The sequence below is a fragment of the Carcharodon carcharias genome, chromosome 5 (assembly GCF_017639515.1).
Source record: "Carcharodon carcharias isolate sCarCar2 chromosome 5, sCarCar2.pri, whole genome shotgun sequence".
In the NCBI taxonomy this organism is placed as follows: domain Eukaryota; kingdom Metazoa; phylum Chordata; class Chondrichthyes; order Lamniformes; family Lamnidae; genus Carcharodon; species Carcharodon carcharias.
The window spans coordinates 101,588,052-101,608,693 of NC_054471.1; the positions used below are offsets into that span (position 1 = coordinate 101,588,052).

Sequence of the window (20,642 nt, forward strand, 5' to 3'; positions counted from 1 at the left end):
TTAGAATTTGGGGCGGGTGGGGTGGGATGTATGGACATTGGATACGGACTGTTAACTTTATTTCAACAATGACAATTTGGCACCTTTAACACCCCAAGCACTTCACAGGAACAGTATAAAACTAAATATGGCACTGAGCCACATAAGGAGATATTAGGTCAGATGACCAAAAGCTTGGCCGAAGAAGAAGGTTTTAAGAAGTGTCTTAAAGGAGGAAAGCAAGGTAGAGAGGTATTGAGAGTGAATTCCAGAGCTTGGGGCCTTTCGGCAACTGAAGGTGCAGCCACCAACAGAGTGATTAAAAGCCGGGATGCTCAGGAGGCCAGAATGTGATTAATGCAGATAACACGGATTTTTGTGGGGCAGGAGGGTGATGACCTGTGTATGTTTTTATATTTCTGCGTTCCTGTGTATATTCTGTGTAGGTAAGGGTAAATTGTGCCTGTGTGTGCCCAGGATTAATCAAAGGTGAGGTTGTTGGAGTTGTCAGATTGTCTGTATAATCTAAGGGATGAAAGACCAAAGGTGATCTTGCATTTTGCAGTGAGGCCTTAAGGTATGCCTTAACTTATAAGGAAAGAGGGTAGATCTGAAATTTGCATTTGGGGTGAGTTTTGAAATTGATTTGTAGCTATTGCATTTCAAAGGAGCCTCAAAGGCACAAATGAACATATCCATTTTAAAAGAGATTGTGAGTAAGCAGGGGCAGGTGTTTTGAATTTTATTGATCTGAAGTAGAGGTGAAATAGGAACGTGGAAGATTTTGATATTCGGGAATGTGAGCTTTCAAAGGGACATTTAAAGACAATGTAGAACTAAGGTGAAAAGCTATTTTTGAAAATGGGTTTTCAGCTGTCATGAGTTGCTGTGGGGGAAGTCCGACTGAAAGCCAACTCCTGTGTATTGGGGTGCTGAAAAGCTGTGAAAGTTTTCTAATTGAAGAAAGCAACTCCGTTTTGGGCCAGGAGAATATTTGTCCTGAGAAACAGTTGGTTTTGAATTTCCCTTTTGCATACCACAGCAGCATGGATTTGTCCTGGGAAGTCATGGCTTGTACTCCTGTTCAAAGTGAAAGCAACTTCTCAGTTTGGATTTTATGGTTAAAAATCTATAAGGGTTGTTACCAAAAAGAGAGTTGTATTGTGTACCTTTGATAAAGCATTTTAGGGGTTATTTTGTAAGATTTCTTTCTAACTGTGTATCTTTTATCTTGTGCATTTAAGTTTTATCTTTTCTTTCTTTTAATAAATAGTTTAATTCTTCAAACTTTAAAAGTTATCACTGGAGTCCTGTGCTTTTATGTTTAGTAGCTTTCCCCCCTTATTTCTACAATATAGAAAAAAATACGATCAGCCAAGACAGATTTCAATTTGAGATCTCACTTGCTGAGCACTAACATCAGCTGTGGTTGTAACAGAGGAGATTACAGAGATAGGGAGGCGCAGGCCATAGAGCTATCTGAAAACAAGAAGAAGAATTTTAACATCAAGACCTCGCTTGACTGGGAGCCAGTGTAGGTCAATGAGCACAGGGGTGATGGGGAATGGGATTTGCCATGAATTAAGACACGGGTAGCAGAATTATGGATGACCTCAACTTTGCAGAGCGCAGAATGTGGGAATCTAGCTAGAAATGCATCAGTCAATCCTAGAGGTGAAAAAGCCATGAATGAAGGTTTCAACAGCCGATGAACTGAGACAAGGCAAAGTCAGGCAATGTTACAGAAGTGCAAATAGATACTCTCAGAGGTGACATGAATAATGGGGGAGACAATGGTATAATGATAATGTCACTGCACTAATCATCCGGAGACCAATGGGAAATTTTCCCTGCCTGCTGGCATCGGGTGTGTTTGGTAGCATGAGCAGACAATATGGTGAGAAGGCCAAAAATTGGTTTCGCGACGTTGTGAAACCAGTTTGCAATCATCCATTCTGCCCGTCAATGGAAGGCCATGTTGCCTGCCGTCAGACATCGGGGACCTCATTGTAATATGTCTACATATCATTTTAAGGCCAGCCCGCCGGAATCATCCCCCAACGCTGGATCATCACCCAAGTTGGCGGGAAAACACGTGGTTCAGAACATGTCTTGACAAGGGTGATGTGCAGAAGCCGGGACTTAGCGACTTAGCGCCAGGGCCTTGCTCACATCATGGACATCTGAGAAGCAGAAGATGCTGGAGCCCGACAGCAACAGGATCCTGGAGGAATGTCCATTGCACACTGGGTGGATTCTCATGGACATGGCTCTGCCGTGAAGCAGCTCGTGGAAGGTAGAAAGTCACCATTGAGGGTCTGCTCACAATGGATGATCATCGAGGGGGTGGAGAAGAAGGTCTAGGTTCTACTGGGAGGGGAAGAGGTGTCGGAATGAGGTTGTGGGGGGTACAAAGGTGTCCGGGCGATGAGGTTGGGAGGGGGAAACAAAGTTATCGTGGGGGTGAGGATGATGGGAGAGCGAACATGTTGGGGGGTGAGATCCAGGGCGGGAGGGAGTGCGGTGGGGAGGAAGGTAACAAGTGAGAAGACACAACTGGGGAGGTAGGTGTAAGGTGGGAGGAAGGTGTAAGGGAAGGAGTTCAGTGGGGGAAAGGAGTCCGGGGAGAGGGAGGAACCTGGGGAGGAGGAGGAGTCTGGGGGAGTCTTTGAATATTTTTAAGGCAGAGCTAGATAGATTCCTGATTAACAAGGGGGTGGAAAGTTAGCAGGGGGAGGCAGGAATGTGGGGTTGAAGTTACAATCAGATCAGCCATATTGAATGGTAAAGCGGGCTCAAGGGGCTGAGTGGCCTACTCCTGCTCCTAATTTGTATGTTCAAATGGGAGGAAGGAGTAAGGATGGAGGATGAAGTGAGGGTGGGGGACGGAGGAAAGATGCAGAAAAGGGGAAGGACTAAGAGTAGGGGGAGTCTAAGGGTGGGGGGGGGTGGTGGTGCTGGTGGGGAAGTAGTTCCAAGGTGGGTGGGGGGTAGGGGGGTAATGAGTCCAATGGGTCCAATGTGGGGAGAGGAGTTCCAAGAAGGGAGGAAGTCTGGCGGGGTCAGGGGGAGATGTCCAGGCGAACGTGCAAGGTGGGGGGTGGGGGTGGGGGGGGGGGGGGGCTCTGTTGAACCCTTAAGTGCCTCCTAGGGAGAAAACTGAAGGTGGGCATGGTAGGAGGGAATGGTGAGAATGATCGGGGGCAAAGTGAGGCGGTAGGTGGGAGGGTGAGGATGGGACTGCATTGGTAGAAGGGACAGTGAGAGTGGTTGGTGGGGATTCGGAGGCAGACACGACCCTGGGGGTTGGAAGGAGGATGTCGGGGAGGTTAATGTGGATTGTTCAGGAGGAGGTTAATGTGGATGGTAGGTCATGGTGGGGAGGTTAAAGGTGATGCCAGTGGAGTCGACAGTGATGGAGAAAGGACAAGGGTGACTGGGGGAGGGGAAGAAAAATGTTGGATGCACCATGCTTGCTAAATTTTAAGTGAAATGAGAGTCATGGTGGGTGAGCACAGGTGCTGCATGGGATTGTGATCAGTGGGTGGGCAGAGATGCAGGTCAGCTCAGCTTTTATTATTCATTCAAGGGATGTGGGCTTCATTGGCTGGGCCAGCATTTATTGCCCTTCCCTAGTTGCTCTTGAGAAGGTGGTGATGAGCTGCCTTCTTGAACCGCTGCAATCTATGTGGGGTAGGTATACCCACAGTGCTGTTAGGGAGGGAGTTCCAGGATTTTGACCCAGATGGACAACTGAAAGTGAACCCCAACAGGCAGCATTGAAAATGCTCAGGACATTGAGATTAGTATGATGGGGGAACGATCTGCATGCGTGGCAGAGTGCTTGCACGAGGCTCTGAAAGACACTGCCACAGTCACACTTCTCCCTCCAGAATCATTTGTGGGCTGACTGCGTGCAGCTGAACTGCATCATCCCCCACCCACCTCTCCTCCCTTCCCTCCCCCAACAACTGTTGTGGGGTGGGTGGGGGAAGATGCAGTGAGAGGACTCGCGAAGCTTTTCAATGAAGCTGAAGGACACCATTACACATTATTCAGTGAAAGTAAATATCGACCAGAAGTTTGAGATCAACGGGCGGGCACAGTCGGTGACCCGGGAGCAGCTGGGAAATGGCCCGCTGCCTGCAATTGGCCCCCAACCATGATTTCACGCTGTCTGGCCAATTACTGGCCTGCCGTGTGAAAGGCACATTGAAATGCTCAGTGCTGCCGGGGCGCGGGGGCAGGAGGAGAGCGAGCACTGAAGTTAGTGCAGGGGAGCGCTCACAGAAATATCCCTGAAGACAAGAGAACTGCCTCAGGGAGCTGAAGAATTCAAATCCTTTAAAAACAGATTTTAAATTCCGAAAAAAATGGTCACGCATCAGAAATAGTCACCTGAACACACACAACGTGAAAATTCTGTGCAAACGTTTTTTTTTAATTTAATGACGGAAACCTCATCCCGCCTTTGGATGAGGTTTCCTGAAAAATGCAAAGGCCGCCTGGCCGATTCGCCTGCCGGCCAAACTTAACATTGGACGGGCAGTGAAAAGCCCCAGTTAATTAAGTCGTTAATGGGCTTAATAGCCATCTTAATTGTTGGTGGGCACGTTTTGGAGTTTAGCATGTGCCTGCCGACCGAAATAATGCGCAAGTGTGCAATGACGTCAGGAAGATCACCTGACATCATCATGCGCTATTTTACGCTTGAGCATGTCGGGCGCACGCCTGCACACCGAGTGAAAGTTCTACCCATAGTTTCAGATTATTAAGTGACAAACTGTGTTCACCCTCGCAACCAACTGTGATCAGAATTTCTTAATCTTTGAATGCCTTAGACTTTTAGGTGCTGCCCTGATGTCCGCAGCAGGGGTGGAGATAGTCTGTGCAATGGTGAACCCTGCTGCCTCTGTTGACTGCAGCATGGGTCCTCTGGAGAGCCGAGACCTTGAGGGCCCTGGCTTGTTTTGGCTGTCCTCCTGTGGGCCAGTTGCTCCCTCTGTGGTGACAGAGGACCAGGTTGAGGGGCTCACAGGCAAAGGGGACTGGGAGGGAGAGGACAGCTTCTGACATTCCTCCTCCTGCTGCTCCTCCTCCTCTCGAGTGCCTCAGGGCTGTGTCATAGAAATATAAAAACTAGGAGCAGGAGTAGGCCATTCGGCCCTTCGAGCCTGCTCTGCCATTCATTATGATCATGGCTGATCATCCAACTCAATAACCTGCTCCTGCTTTCTCCCCTTTCGCCCCAAGAGCTATATCTAACCCCTTCTTGAAAACATACAATGTTTTGGCCTCAACTACTTTCTGTGGTAATGAATTCCACAGTCTCACCACTCACTGGGTGAAGAAATTTCTCCTCATCTCAGTCCTAGATGGTCTACCCCGTATCCTCAGACTGTGGCCCCTGGTTCTGGACTCCCCCACCATCGGGAACATCCTTCCTGCATTAACCCTGTCTAGTCCTGTTAGAATTTTATAGGTTTCTATGAGATCCCCCCTCATTCTTCTAAACTCCAGCAAATATAATCCTAATCGACTCAATCTCTCCTCAAATGTCAGTCCGGCCATCCCAGGAATCAGTTGGGTAAACCTTTGCTGAACTCCATCTATAGCAAGTACATCCTTCCTCAGATAAGGAGACCAAAACTGCACACAAGGCCCTGTACAATTGCAGCAAGACATCCTTGTTCCTGTACTTGAATCTTCTGGCTATGAAGGCCAACATACCATTTGCCTTCTTTACTGCCTGCTGCGTCTGTATGCTTACTTTCAGTGACTGGTGTACAAGGGCACCCAGGTCTCATTGCACATTCCCTTCTCTCAATTTATAGCCATTCAGATAATCTGCTTTCCTGTTTTTGCTACCAAAATGGATAACCTCACATTTATCCACATTATTCTGCATCTGCTATGCATTTTCCCACTCATTCAGTTTGTCGAAATCACACTGAAGCATCTCTGCATCCTCCTCACAGCTCACCCTCCCTCCCAGCTTTGTGTCATCTGCAAATTTGGAGATATTACATTTAGTTTTCTCATCTAAATCATTAATATATATTGTGAATAACTGGGGTTCCAGCGCCCATCCCTGTGGTACACCACTAGTCACTGCCTGCCATTCAGAAAAAGACCCATTTATTCCTACTCTTTGTTTCCTGTCTGCCAACCAGTTTTCTATCCATCTCAATACACTACTCTCAATCCCATTTACACGCCAATCGCTTATGTGGGACTTTGTCAAAAGCCTTCTGAAAGTCCAAATAAACCATATCCACTGGCTCCCCCTCATCAACTCTACTAGTCACATCCTCAAAAAATTCCAGTAGATTTGTCAAGCTTGATTTCCCTTTCGTAAATCCATGCTGACTCTGTCCGATTCTGCCACTGTTTTCCACGTGCTCAGCTATTAAATCTTTTATAATGGACTCTAGAATTTTCCCCATTGCCAACATCAGACTGACTGGTCTATAATTCCCTATTTTCTCTCTGCCCCCCCCTTTTAAACAATGGGGTTACATTAGCTACCCTCCAATCTGTAGGAACTGTTCCAGAGTCTTTAAAATCTCGGAAGATGACCACCAATGCATCCACTTTTTCTCAGGCCACTTCCTTAAGTACTCTGGGATGTAGATTATCAGGCCCCGGGGATTTATCGGCCTTCAATCCCATCATTTTCCCCAATACCATTTCCCTACTAATACTGATTTCTTTCAGCTCCTCCCTCTCACTATACCTTATGTTTCCCAATATTTTTGGTATGTTATTAGTGTCCTCCTTTGTGAAGACATTTATTTAGTTGGTCATCCATTTCTTTGTTCCCCACTATAAATTCCCCTGTTTCTGACTGTAAGGGATTTACATTTGTCTTCAACTCCTTAAGGGGTAGGAGCACCTGGAGGGAGGTTGAGGTGCCCCGTTTCCCTCTCACATTGCCACTGCATGAACTTGCCCACGGCTACTGTGATGAAGTGCAGGTCTACACGCATCTCCATGTTCTGCTGGACCAGGGTCTCCATGGCATCTACCATCCTCCCCATGGAGATCTCTAAATATGCACATGTGGGCACCACTTCCTCAGAGAGCAGATGGATGCACTCCAACTTGTGTGCCAATCTGTTGAGGGCTTCCAACAGCTCTGTGTAATGTTCCCCTGCCTTCTGCTGACTCTCCACAATGAGTTGGAAGGCCGAATCCAGAGGCTCTTCATCTGACTTGGACCCCACAGATGCCTCTTCCCCAGCAGTCCTCTAAGTGCCGGGGAGCTTGACTGAACCTGCCTCCTCCTGCTGCGGACAAAAGTCCATGCAGTGACCTCCATATTGTGAACCCGAGCCTGCTCTAGATCTAGGTCCCATTGAGGTGTGTGTCTCTGCGCTGGAGGAGGGTGTGGGTAAGTGCTGTGACGGGCCTTCCAGGCTGCTAATTTCCAGCTCTTCAATGGAGGAGGAGTCCTCTTTGCCGGAACTGAAGATGTAGATGGAGCTGAGGGACCAGCTGGCTGAGGGTGTTGGTCATTTGACAGAGCTCTCTGTGAACCGGAGTAGAGATAATTAGTGCCTGGCAGCAGAATCAAAAGCAGGAGAGAGAGCACTCACAGTTGCATTGAGAGAGGGATGATGTGGTGCAGGATCTTCACGAGGGTGTTCGGTGTCAACCTCACTGTCGCCGCAGGTGAGGTCCACGTCCGCTCCAGTCAATGCGATGGCACGCTCCTCAAAGTGAATGAGGGGCCTAATGTGGGCTACTCCACCCCCGGCCTGGGACCTCTCCCTGCTGTTGTGAGCAAGCTTCTCATGCATGAAAACAGATGGAGGATGTGTGAATAAGACACATGGCACCGAATGGAAATTTTTGTGTGGTGAGCGAAGCCTTGGGCAGGATGAGCTCGCAAACCCCAGAGGTTATGAGCTTAATGGAGATGTGAGGGTGTGTGTGAGAGTTAGTGGTGTTGTCCCTTGAGTTGTGAGATCCCTGTGGATGTGTGATGGGTTTCTGAGTGTGTAAGTTGAGAGTAATGAGAAGAGTGACTTACTCTGGCAGAATGAATGAGACCATTTATCCTGTTGTGCACTGGGTGGCTGTGCTCTTTTGCAGGACATTGATGCCACCTCCCCCAGTGCTGGATTGGTGACCTTGTTTGCTGGTCTTTGCCCAGAGCAGGGGCAGAGGGCATCATGATGGGCCTCGACTGTGTCCAAAACACGCTCAGGGGATGCATCATTAAACTTGGGGGCTGAAGTCTTCTTGCCCTTCAGGGCCATGTCTTCTGTGCAGCAGTCCTGGGCTGGAAGCAATGAATGGGGTGCGCGCGGCTGCACTTTAATTATGGTGCCCCGCGTGAGGAAGCGGTGAGGCGATGGCATGGTGGGCGAACGAGAGCCCAACCACCATCAAATGGCGTGTTTTCTGGGAATGCATACTTAATAGGACCATAGCTTTGGGACGATATGACGTGTGAAGCCGCCATTGCGGCCAGTGGGCAAAACATCCTTTTTCCCACCCACTACCGACTTACTGCAAACCTGGGATGATTCCACCCCCAGACTAATGCTCTGGGAACTAGGTTCAAATCCCACCATGGCAGCCGGTGGAATTTGAAATCAATTAACTAATAATTCTGGAATTGAAAACTAGTCTCCATAAGGGTGACCGTGAAACTATCATTGTCATAAAAAGCCATCTGATTCACTGATGTCCTTTAGGGAAGAAAATCTGCTGTCCTTAACCTGGTTTGGCCTACCTGGAACTCAAGAACCACAGCTATGTAGTTGACCCTTAACTGCACTGAAATAGCCTAGCAAGCTGCTCGGTTCAAGGACAATTAGAGATGGGCAACAAATATTGGCCTTGCCAGCGACATCCACATTCCTTGAAAGAATGTTTTACAAATGTAGTCGGAAGGTCATCCCAAAGTCAAATATGACATCAAGATTGCGAACGGACGTGTTTGGTCTCAGACTGTTGCCAGGGAGAGGGATAGAGTCAGTAGCTAGGCCCCACATTCAAATAGCCCTTGCTGACATTAATTATCTCATTTACACATACCGGAAAATTCACCAATATTGCACCCAGAGGGAATGTGAACTAGAGAATCAATACTACTGTGTTGTAGCCCTTCCTACCATCATGATGCCGCACTTCATTTCTCCTGGGACAACAGATCGGGCAAATTATCTAGTAGGACCATAGGATCTTACAGCACAGGAGGCCTTTTGACCAATCAAGCCTGCTTTATTCTCTGAAAAAGCTATCCAATTTCCCATTTCCTGCTCTTTCCACATAGCTCTGTTGTTTTCTCCCTTCCAGGTTCATACATACATAAGTACATATGAATTAGGAGCAGGAGCAGGCTCTTCAGCTCCTCCAGCCTGTTCAGCCATTTAAAAAGACCATGACTGATCTGATTGTGCACCCAACTGCCTACCCTCTCCACCCTTTGACTCCCTCGTTAATCAAGAATTTATCTGCCTCTGCCTTAAAAATATTCAATGACCCTGTCTCTACTGCTCTCTGAGGAAGAGAGTTCCACAGACTCACGACCCTCTGAGAGAAAAAAATTCTCTTCATCTCTGTCTTAACTGGGAGACCCCTTATTTTTAAACCGTGCCCCCTGGCTCTGGCTTCACCCTCAAGGGGAAACTTCCTCTCAGCATCCACTCTGTCAAGTTCCCTCAGGATCAAAGTTTAGCTCTCACTCTTCTAAACTCCAATGGGTACAGGCCCAATCTGTTCAACCTTTCTTCATAAGATAAGCCCTTCATCCCAGCAATGAGTCAAGTGAACCCCCTAAATTGCTTCTCATGCAATTATGCCCTTTCTTCCTATTACAAGGTACGGGTGAATCCTCTTCCACTCCCCCTTCAGGTAGTTCATTCCTGGTCATAATAACTCGCTACGCAAATAAAACAAAATCTCCCGTGTCACCTCTGCCTCTTTTGCCAATTTCTGCACTGAGAACCCAATCAAGGTTCCTGGTAAACTGATGTTGTCCATGGATGTCATCATGCTTCTAAAGTAACATTTAAGTGGCATTCCTTGAAATTCCTGGATAAGGAGTATTGATTGAACTAAATTCAGCAAAGTCATGCAGAAACAGCTTGTGTTATGAATCTTGCAGTCATGTTTTGTGTGATGTGAATCTCGATTCAGCCTTCTGATTAAATATTACTGCACTGGAATGAGATGAGTGAGCACTTGGTGAGCTGACATCAGCCACTCTGCATACCAACAGAGGACAACTAAAAAATAAATAGGGAGGGAGAAGATTAAATATGAGGGTAAATTAGCTAGTAATATAAAAGAAGATTGCAAGAGTTTTTTTAAATATATAAAGGGTAAGAGAGAGGCAAAAGTGTACATTGGGCCACTGGAAAATGACGCTGGAGAAGTAGTAGTGGGGAACAGAGAAATGGTGGAGGAACTGAATAGGTACTTTGCGTCAGTCTTCACAGTGGAAGACATGAGTGACATCCCCAAAGTTCAAGTGAGTCGGCGGGGGTGGGGGGGTGCGGTGGTGGGGGGGCCGGGCGGTGGGGGGGGGGGGGGGGGGGGGGGGGGTTTGTGGTGGCAGGGGTGAGTATGGTGGCCATTACCAAGGAGAAGGTGCTAGGAAAACTGAAAGGTCTGAAGATGGATAAATCACCTGGACCAGATGGATTACACCCCAGAGTTCTGAAGGAGATAGCTGAAGAGATAGTGGAGGCGTTAGTGGTGATCTTTTAGGAATCACTGGAGTCAGAGAGCTTCCCAGAGGACTGGAAAATCGCTAATGTAACCCCCTTGTTTAAGAAGGGAGTGAGGCAAAAGACAAGAAATTACAGGCCGATTAGCCTGACCGTTGGTAAGATTTTAGAGTCCATTATTAAGGATGAGAATTCAGAATACTTGGAAGTGCATGGTAAAATAGGACAAAGATTAATGAGTAGATTAGACAAAGGAGAGCCAATGGATGTTATCTACTTGTACTTCCAGAAGGCCTTTGACAAGGTGCTGCACAGGAGGCTGCTCAGTAAGATAAGAGCCCATGGCGTTAGAGGCAAGGTACTAGCATGGATAGAAGATTGGCTGTCTGGCAGGAGGCAGAGAGTGGGGATAAGGGGCCCTTCTCAGGATGGCGGCCGGTAACTAGTGGAGTTCCGCAGGGGTCAGTGTTGGGACCACAACTTTTCACTTTATACATTAATGATCTAGATGAAGGAATTGAGGGCATCCTGGCTAAGTTTGCAGATGATACAAAGATAGGTGGAGGGACAGATAGTATCGAGGAGGTGGGGAGGCTGCAGAAGGATTTGGACAGGTTAGGAGAATGGGCAAAGAAGTGGCAGATGAAATAGTATGTGGGGAAGTGTGAGGTCATGCAATTTAGTAGGAAGAATAGAGGCATAGACTATTTTCTAAATGGGGAGAGAATTCAGAAGTCTGGAGTGCAAAGGGACTTGGGAGTCCTAGTCCAGGATTCTCTTAAGATTAACTTGCAGGTTGAGTCTGTAGTTAGGAAGGCAAATGCAATATTGGCATTTATTTCAAGAGGACTAGAATATAAAAGCAGGGATGTGCTGCTGAGGCTTTATAATGCTCTGGTCAGACCAAATTTAGAATATTGTGAGCAATTTTGGGCCCCGTATCTCAGGAAGGATGTGCTGGCCCTGAAGAGGGTCCAGAGGAAGTTCACGAGAATGATCCCAGGAATGAAAGGCTTAACATATGAGGAACGTTTGAGGACTCTGGGTCTGTACTCAATGGAGTTTAGAAGGATGAGGGGGGAATCTGATTGAAACTTACAGAATACTGAAAGGCCTGGATAGAGTGGACGTGGGGAAGATGTTTCCATTAGTAGGAGAGACTAGGACTCGAGGGCACAGCCTCAGAGTAAAGGGAAGACCTTTTAGAACAGAGATGAGGAGAAATTTCTTTAGCCAGAGAGTGGTGAATTTATGGAATTCATTGCCACAGAAGGCTGTGGAGGCCAGGTCATTGAGTGTATTTAAAACCGACTTAGATAGGTTCTTGATTGGTAAGGGGATCAAAGGTTACGGGGAGAAGGCGGGAGAATGGGGTTGAGAAACTTATCAGCCATGATTGAATGGCGGAGCAGACTCGATGAGCCAAATGGCCTAATTTCTGCTCCTATGTCTTATAAGTACCACAGAGCTTTTTGTCAGGAGACATTTACAGCTAAAATCAGACTTAACCACCGCTGGAAAATTCTGCCCATGGCGTCTCTGGAGGTTTGGCTCACATGTGCACTTATAATGTCAGAACTATGGTAAGTCTGACTGCTGGCACTTCAAGGTCTAGGGCCACAGTGAACAATTAAATCTTCTAATTATTTCTAAATCATTTAAATAACTTGAATTCAAGATGTCATAACAATATTCCGAAATAACTTTTTTTTTGCAGCCAATGTGCTTTGGATTTTTCCCCTGTTACTTGGAGTAAGTTCAACAGTCAAGTTTCAGTTCATATTGTTTATGCTCCAGACCTGTCACGGCAGCTATGGTTATACTGTCCACTGCAGTGGAGAAAGGCTAAAGAGTTATGAGAATAATCAACTCTCGTCAGCCGGTAATCTAGTGGAAAGCTGCATGCTCTGGGCCATACCCGCCTTGAGCTTTTAAAACCTGGCAAGAGAAATATTTCAACCAACTGCATGTCTACTGCTGCTGATGAAATGAACTTGAGACCATTTCTTGGGTCCCAAAGAAGGTCAAAAATCATATTAAGCCATGGTTATATGTCAGAATGCAAAGACATGGAGATTGTGCTGACAAACTATGTGGAGAAATTTCTTCACTCAAGAGGTCGCGAACCTTTGAAAGACACGTCAAAGTGTGGATGCCCAGTTATTGGTTTTATTCCAGTCAGTGATCAACAGGTTTTTGATACCATCGAGTCAAGGTATTCAGGGTAGTTTGGGAAGGTGTAGTTGAGGTGGAAGGTCAGCATGATCATATTGAATGGCAAAGCAGGCTTGAGGGGCCAAAAGGCCTACTCCTGTTTCTCTACCTTGGACTAGATTTTTAAAACAGCCTAGGGTCCGGAGTGGAGGAAGGCAGGCACGCAATTTGGCACCACCGGCCTCCCTGGCAGTCCCTTGTCACGATCCCAATCCTCAGCCGTTCTGAAAGAGGTCAGTTCTGGATCAGGTCCACTGCCCAATGGGAAGTGACAGGTACCTAATCGAGGTCAATTCGATTTATTTAAGAGGAATTCCCAATTAGTAATGCGAGCAGCCCTTGTTGGTGTGTAGAGGCCGCTCAGGGAGGGAAGGGGGGCATAGTGGATCAATGAAGAGATTCTTCTGCCACCCCACCACACCTGTAATGGCACTGGGTCACAGCTGCAGCCCCCAATGGGGCTACCCCTCCAAGATCACTGCCATGCAGCTGTGGCATTTAAAAAACCAAAATAAACTTGATTTCCCTTGTGAGAATGCAAATAGCAAAGGACATCAATACCTCCCACCTTGGCTAGTGGAGCTGACAATCTCCAAGCGCTGAAAGGCTTGCCATTGGCTTCCAACATCGGGAGCCCGACCAAAACTCTAAAAGGATCATTTGAAACCAAGTCTGACAAATTGTCAGATGTATTCGGCACACTTTTATTGATTGTGCATCTGAATGGCAAGCTATTTTACCTGTTTTTATGTTAAATTTGTTTGAAATATATTTTTCACTATAAATTAAGATTTAACTGCAGTTTCAATTTTCATACAAGAGATTGTGCTGCATAATTATCAATTGCCTGCTGAGTTTAAAAAGCTTTTTTTTTGAGGAGTTCTAGATAAATCATTACATATGGGTCCTATGTATTTCATGCACAATCCTTTCACAGTGGTTAACATCGTTTTACTTCATAATGTTGCAGTTCTTCACAAGGTTTGAAGCAGTTTATAATAAGTTATCCCGCTCCACAATGACCTGTGTCTCTTCATTTCCCCATGGCTTATACTTCTTCATGACAAAACATGTCATGACAATAACCCAAAATACCTTACCTGCCCACTGTAACTTTCACCACTTGTAAAAGCAGCTACAACGTCTTTTTTTATCAAGTTAACATTGTGCTGTAGCCTCTTCCTCCCATTGTATGGCTTTTAACAACCCTTAGCAATACGCAAGTATAATTGTTCGATTCATTGAGGAAGATGGTTGAGAAAACCCATGTGTTAAGAGATAGCAGTGTTCGCACTAGTGCAGGATAAATGCAGCCTACATCTCTAGGCATTGCAAGGTCTGCAGAATGGCTTGCAGCTCTTCATGATGACATAGATCTTCATAGCAGCTCAGCTTTTTAATAGCTCATAGCTTTTTCATGGCTGATATGAGCTACTGAACAAAATAAGATGCGCATCAGTCAGTTTGCATGATTGGAAACTTAGCATCAGAATTGCCAACAAGTTTTGGAAAAATGGCTGTTTTGAAAGAGACTCACCACTTTTTACATATGTTCATTCAAAAGTCCATTGTCTTCCAGAACAACCTGACAAATGTATCTCTGAAATTTAAATGTATAAGAAAGCTCAGTGAATGTTCATTAAGATTCTTTCAGATTGAAAACTGCATTATTTTTTGGTTACTCAGTTGAGTAGACCATTTGTGATGATATGGCTTTTTCGGTATATTTGCATAATGGAGCCCAAGGAATCATGACCAGAAGTCAAAGAAACAATTTCAAATAATTCCATTGTTTAATAGATGAATCGTAATGTGAAGCTTTATATCTGGCTTGATGGCTTTATTGGTGGGGTGGGTGGGGAGGGGAATTGGAATTTAGCAAATATTATGATTACCTGAGATCACCTGTTGTTTCTGGGTTGCTGAAAGGCTGGGTTGCATTTTAGTGGACTCTGGGAGAGTGCAAAGTGACCGACAAGATTAACAAAAGCCAGTGGAGCAACTGCTGGAGTGTGATTAACTCAGTGTCACAGAGGCATTAAATCATGATGATAATAAGTAAATAAATTAGCTTAGAACCAGTGTGACTTCCTTCATAAGAAGTGAACATGTGAGAAACATACAATAGGTCAGTCAGCACCACAAAAGAAAAGATGGATTAAGGCTAATATTTTCAATGGTTGAAGATTTCCAGCATGTTCTGTTATTTAAGGTTTCCAGCAATTATTATGTTTTCTATTGAGATTTATGTTTGTTGAATTATGAGTGTTGAAGTTCAACTGAGAACCATTTTTTGTGCTTCCAGCTTCCTATTGCAGCTTGAACAGTGTCCCTTTGAATGGCGGAGTGTTGAATAAGACAGTTGGCGCTCTCAACAGTGTGGTGCAGTTTTATTGTAAAGCCGGGTATCGGTTGGTTGGTCGGAGTAATGCCACCTGTAGGCGGTTTCCAAATGGCATGTATCAGTGGGATGCTGCAGTCCCACTCTGTCAAGGTAAGAAGCAGTAATGGCTAATATAAATAAGTAGATAATTCAGTTCTCAATGTACTGAAATGGCATTTTCCCTTTTAGATTTCTGTCAAGGCTACAGAGACCTGTCCTATTTTAATTACCTCCTATTTGTGTACCATTGACGAATGTTGTCAGTGCCACTAATTGAATATAATGCTGTGACACTTTCTCTCACTTGTGGTTGTTTGAATGATGAGGTATGCCGTGTAAATCATACAGTTTGCTTGTGATAATTTGCTGATTTGGCACAATCATCCCAAACATGTTTTTATTCAAAGTCCTTTTGAATCCATCTGTGTGCAAGAGATGAACTATGCAGCTATTTGTTCTATGTTCCTATTAATTACTGTGACCAATACACTGATACTTTTATTTCTATCCATCTTATTAATCATTTTCTCTCTGTTCGAATGTGGGAGTAGTTTACCCCTGTTATTCTAAAGCCCTGTTTTCTCTAAGAGCAATTAATTATCTAACAGACAAATTAAGCAGTTTAATAAAATAGAAATGGCTCTCTTTTTTTTCATAAATTCAATTCAACTCAAACAATGTTAAATCGAAAAAAGTAGACTGTATATGTAAGGATGTATGAATGTAGTTTAATCAATCAAATCCTAAACTTGGGATCTCCACCGTTCTTTTCAACCAATTAAATCCGCCATCTATGCAACCTGGGGCCAAACAGATGCTAAAATTCTTACTGCTGGTGCTTATCATAATTGGTCTAGTAACACCAAAAAAACACATTCTTCCAGAAAGTTTTTTTTTGGCATTTAACTACTAAGATATCTCCTAATATTGCAATCACAATTATGTTTGCTTAATTATGATATTTTCTAGTTGTTGTGTTTCATAGGTATTTATATAAAATAATAAACTGCACATAAGCAAATAATTGTAATATTGAATTCTGGCATCGTCACCCCTAAGCAACGTACAGTGACAGTTCTGTAGCAGCCTGCCTGTTATTATTCCTTTCTCCTTCCTTCACCAGCCCCTGTGGCCCCTGCCCAGAGCCTGACTGCTACCCACACTTCCCAGTGTGTCAGGATCTCACGCCTTCACCTTCAGCCTGGCCCCTCTTCTTCCCAATCTAATGTTGCCCAACCCTTAGCAACTAGTCCCAGCTGTGATCGTAATGCCAGCCAACCAGTGCACCTGATGCTTCTCTTTGCATAGCTGGAGATACCTTACACTGGACTGGGGCCTTTGCTGAAATGGAAAAAGAGATCACTCAACATCCACACTTCGACATGATTTGTGATGCTGTTACTGCATGATTCATTTTCCCCCTTCCTGAACAACCTGAAGGATCAGGATTGAACACCCTGCCCTTTTGCACACACATGGCACTCTGGGTAAACCTCTTTCTGGGCAAGGCACTAATATGAGTGACTGACCCAGGATTTGTTGTCACGATAAAGGTGGGCCTAATGGCTTCTCAGGTTCTTCATGAGCAAGTGGTATAGCAACTTAGGATGATGGAAAGATGTGCACTTAAATGTAGAAATCAAATAGTTACAGTCAGAAATGTGCCGCTCTGCACTTAGCTTCCCGAAAATGGAGTACCTCTGTCTGCCTCACTATTGAAATGCATCAAGTGGTGTAAAGATGCTAGATTTGTGTAGCGAATACAAGCGGAACTCAATACAGAAAATTTAGCCTTGTTCATTCCAGTCCCAGGATCATTTGTAATGTTTTTATAACTGCTAATTCCTGCCAAACAACCTTTGCGGTGCCGAAAATTAACTATTCCAAATGTGGAGTCTCATTGCTTCAAGTTTTAAGTGTTGTTAGAAATAAGAAGTGTAAAATATATATTTTTCTTCTTTTCCTTTCTTTTGTTCTCTTTGTATCCAATCTTTCTTTCCTTCCTTTTACTTGTCTTTCTGTACCTGATTTATAATGAATTCATCCTCACCCTTAATACATGCCCTCTCAGTCCTTGTGCTGTGAATTTCACAAACCTCAAGCCTTATTGGTTAAGGAAATCACCTTGTTCATTGCCCTGTTCTCTCAGACCCCAGATGTCCAATCTCCCCCACTGCACCCTTACCAGGTCATATCTTCAGCAGCCTACCATGTAAAAAAATCTGAACATGCAAGGGAAAGGGTAAATCTAAATGAAGGCAAACATTGTTATATGCTCTGCTACAGCAAATTATGATCCATTCTCTTACAGCAACCAATATACAGAAACAGAGAGGCACACAGAAAGAGAATAGGCGAGACACACAGTGGAGAGTGGGAGACATATTTGAAGGGCTTTTTAAAATTCTTTCATGGGATGTGGGCATTGCTGGCTAGGCTAGCATTTATTGCCCATCCCTAGTTGCCCTTGAGAAGATGGTGGTGAGCTGCCTTCTTGAACTGCTGCAGTCCATGTGGTGTATGTGCACCCACAGTGCTGTTACGAAGGGAGCTGCAGGATTTTGAACCAGCGACAGTGAAGGATCAGCAACATATTTCCAAGTCAGGATGGTGTGTTGCTTGAAAAGGAGCTTCCAGGTGGTAGTGTTCCCATGTATCTGCTGCTCTTGTCCTTCTAGATTGCAGCAAACGTGGCTTTGGAGCCACTTTGGAACTCCTTGTCTAAGGAGCCTTGGTGAGTTTTTGCAGTGCACCTTGTAGATGGTACACACTGCTGTTACTGTATGTCACTGGTGGAGGAAGTGAATGTTTGTGGAAGGGATGCCAATCAAGTGGGTTGCCCTGTCCTGGATAGTGTCAAGCTTTTTGAATGTTGTTGGAGCTGCACTCATCCAGGCAAATTCCAGGAGTATTCCATCCAGGAGTATTCCATCACACTCCTGACTTGTGCCTTGTACATTGTGGCCAGGCTTTGAGGAGTCAGGAAGTGAGTTACTTGCCGCAGGATTCCTAGCCTTTGACCTGCTCTTGTAGCCACAGTATTTATATGGCTAGTCTAGTTCAGTTTTTGGTCAATGGTAACTGCCAGGATGTTGATAGTGGGGGATTCAGTGATGGTAATGCCATTGAATGTCAAAGTGCAATGGTTAGGTTCATTCTTGTTGGAGATGGTCATTGCCTGGCACTTGTGTGGCAGGAATGTTACTTGCCACTTGTCCGAAGAGATTGGAGACTTGAGGAAAAGGATTTGGAGAAGGAATGAGATTTAGATTTTACAGAGTTCGATTTTGACTTTTGGCTGACCAACTGGTGAATAAATGCTTCCTGGTCTTCTATATCTACAAGATATAGAGAAGAGAGTGCCACAATTTTGAGGTACTGACCTCAATTAAATTGGACTGCTAGCTGTGCGATGTCAAGTAGGCATCGAGGTACATCTCCCCAAATTCAGGCTGCCCAATATCGAGCTACCTCACTGCCAATCAGGTAAGTGCAAGGTTGTGGGCCATGACCACAGTGATAAGGGATGGGGTTAGGGGTGGATGAGCAGCAGAACTGGAGAATCATCGCAAGGATCAAAATCCAACTCAACACATTCTACTCCCTGACCAATCGCACGTTAGAAAGCAAAACGACCAGATGAGATTTCACCCATGATAAAAGTGTAGCAAGAAGGGAAAGCCCCCAACACTGGCAAAACAGAGACTGGGAATTCACATCCACAAAATTCATATGCAAACAATGTACCACACAACAATCATGTGTTCACAGCAATATTGTATGAACATGTTTAGTATTTGCAGCTGAACCTCACTGATCTGAATTTCTGCACTGTAACGTTCATATACTTAAGGTTGCCCTGAGCTCGAAAATCAGTCACGATCAACCATTTTGTTAATCCATTGGTGCTTGTCAGCACAATTTTATTTCATTATTCAAGTATGGGTGTCAAAATTGCTTCCTGATGGATATTGTCCTGTAACATGCAGAGATCTGTTCCTAATCTAGAACTCTTAGCTTTAGGGTAAACTCGATACATATATTAAAGGCACCAGGCGTGATAGTAAAGATTTATTTTTGCAACAATGAGCTTGTTTCTTGTACCTCCTATCTCATAAGAAAACTCATGTAATTTTATCACATTTACAATTCATGTAATTTTGTCACATTCAAGTGAGGCCAAGATTTATTTAGTCTTCTACCGTGCACTTTTGCTTTAAATAGCAGCAGTGGCTATTTTTGGTAAATACTCAACTCATTTTGAAATGTGACTTAAGCAAACAAATCTTTCAGTGCAGTGTTCCAATGCTGCCACCTTGTGCCCATAAAAATTACTGCCACTCAAATTGCCCTTTGTTCATCAACAGACTTGCAGCATATTTATGTAAATAATATCATTGCATTCATTATGGTGTTCCCTCAAGCTGGCTTGTTGCAAGGCTCAAGCTACATTTTCTTTCCTTTCTATTTTTAGGTGTCCCATCCCCATGTTATTTTGTGGATAATCACTCGGGAACTAGGCTGATGCGGTGTTGAAGACCTTTCAGTGGGATTGACTGAAGTCTGGCAGCAGGTTGTCTGTCTGGCCGGAGAGGGGACCTGATAAGACAAACTCAGAAATGGAGAAGCAGAAAAAAGTACTTTTGAAATTGGAAACCACATGTTAACCTCAACAAGAAAAGTGACTGTCGGAAGTTGCATGTGCAGCCTGCTGATATACCAACACATTGCAGTGTGGAAAGGTGGGACCCACCGTTCCCCACACAGTGAGTCACTTCTTATTTTACTGGAATGTGGGCATCATTGGTACGGCCAGAATTTACTGTCCATCCTTAATTGCCCTTGAGAAGGTGGTGGTGAACACCCACAGTGCTGTTAGAAAGGGAGTTCCAGGATTTTGATTTAGCAACAGTGTAGGAATGTCATTTGATGCCTGGGAGATGAGCTAATCAGGGTTGACTAATCTGGAGTCTATTTTTTAATTTTTCTTTTTTGGGCCTTTCTTGATAACTGAACTAAAAAACTGATGAGAAACTTAATCGAACCAGTTACATCGATGCTTGTGGGATACAAGAACATGGCAAAGCCCTGTAATTCTGCAGTGAATCTCTCATCATCTGACTTCCCAAAGCCTATCTGCTATCTACAAGGCACAAGTCAGGTGTGTGGTGGAATATTTTCCACTTGCCTGAATGAGTGCAGCTCCAACAATGTTCAAGAAGCTCAATACCATTCAAGAAAAATTAGCCTGCTTGATCGACAGTTAAGCCACCACCTACACTCCCTCCACCACCATCACACAGTGGCAGCAGTGTGTACCAACCACAAAATGCACTACAGCAATTTTCCCAGGTTCCTTAGACAGCACCTTCCAAACCCAT

At 44.8% G+C, this 20,642-nt stretch overlaps 1 protein-coding gene across 1 annotated transcript in view; it reads left to right on the top strand.

Annotated features, from left to right (window-relative positions):
* The window catches only part of LOC121278286 (CUB and sushi domain-containing protein 1-like), an 844,854-nt gene that overhangs the window by 638,996 nt on the left and 185,216 nt on the right, over nucleotides 1-20,642 (top strand). The window contains exon 40 of the mRNA XM_041188558.1: nucleotides 15,184-15,372. Coding sequence (XP_041044492.1) covers nucleotides 15,184-15,372 — 189 coding nt within the window. The remainder of the gene's footprint in view (nucleotides 1-15,183; nucleotides 15,373-20,642) is intronic.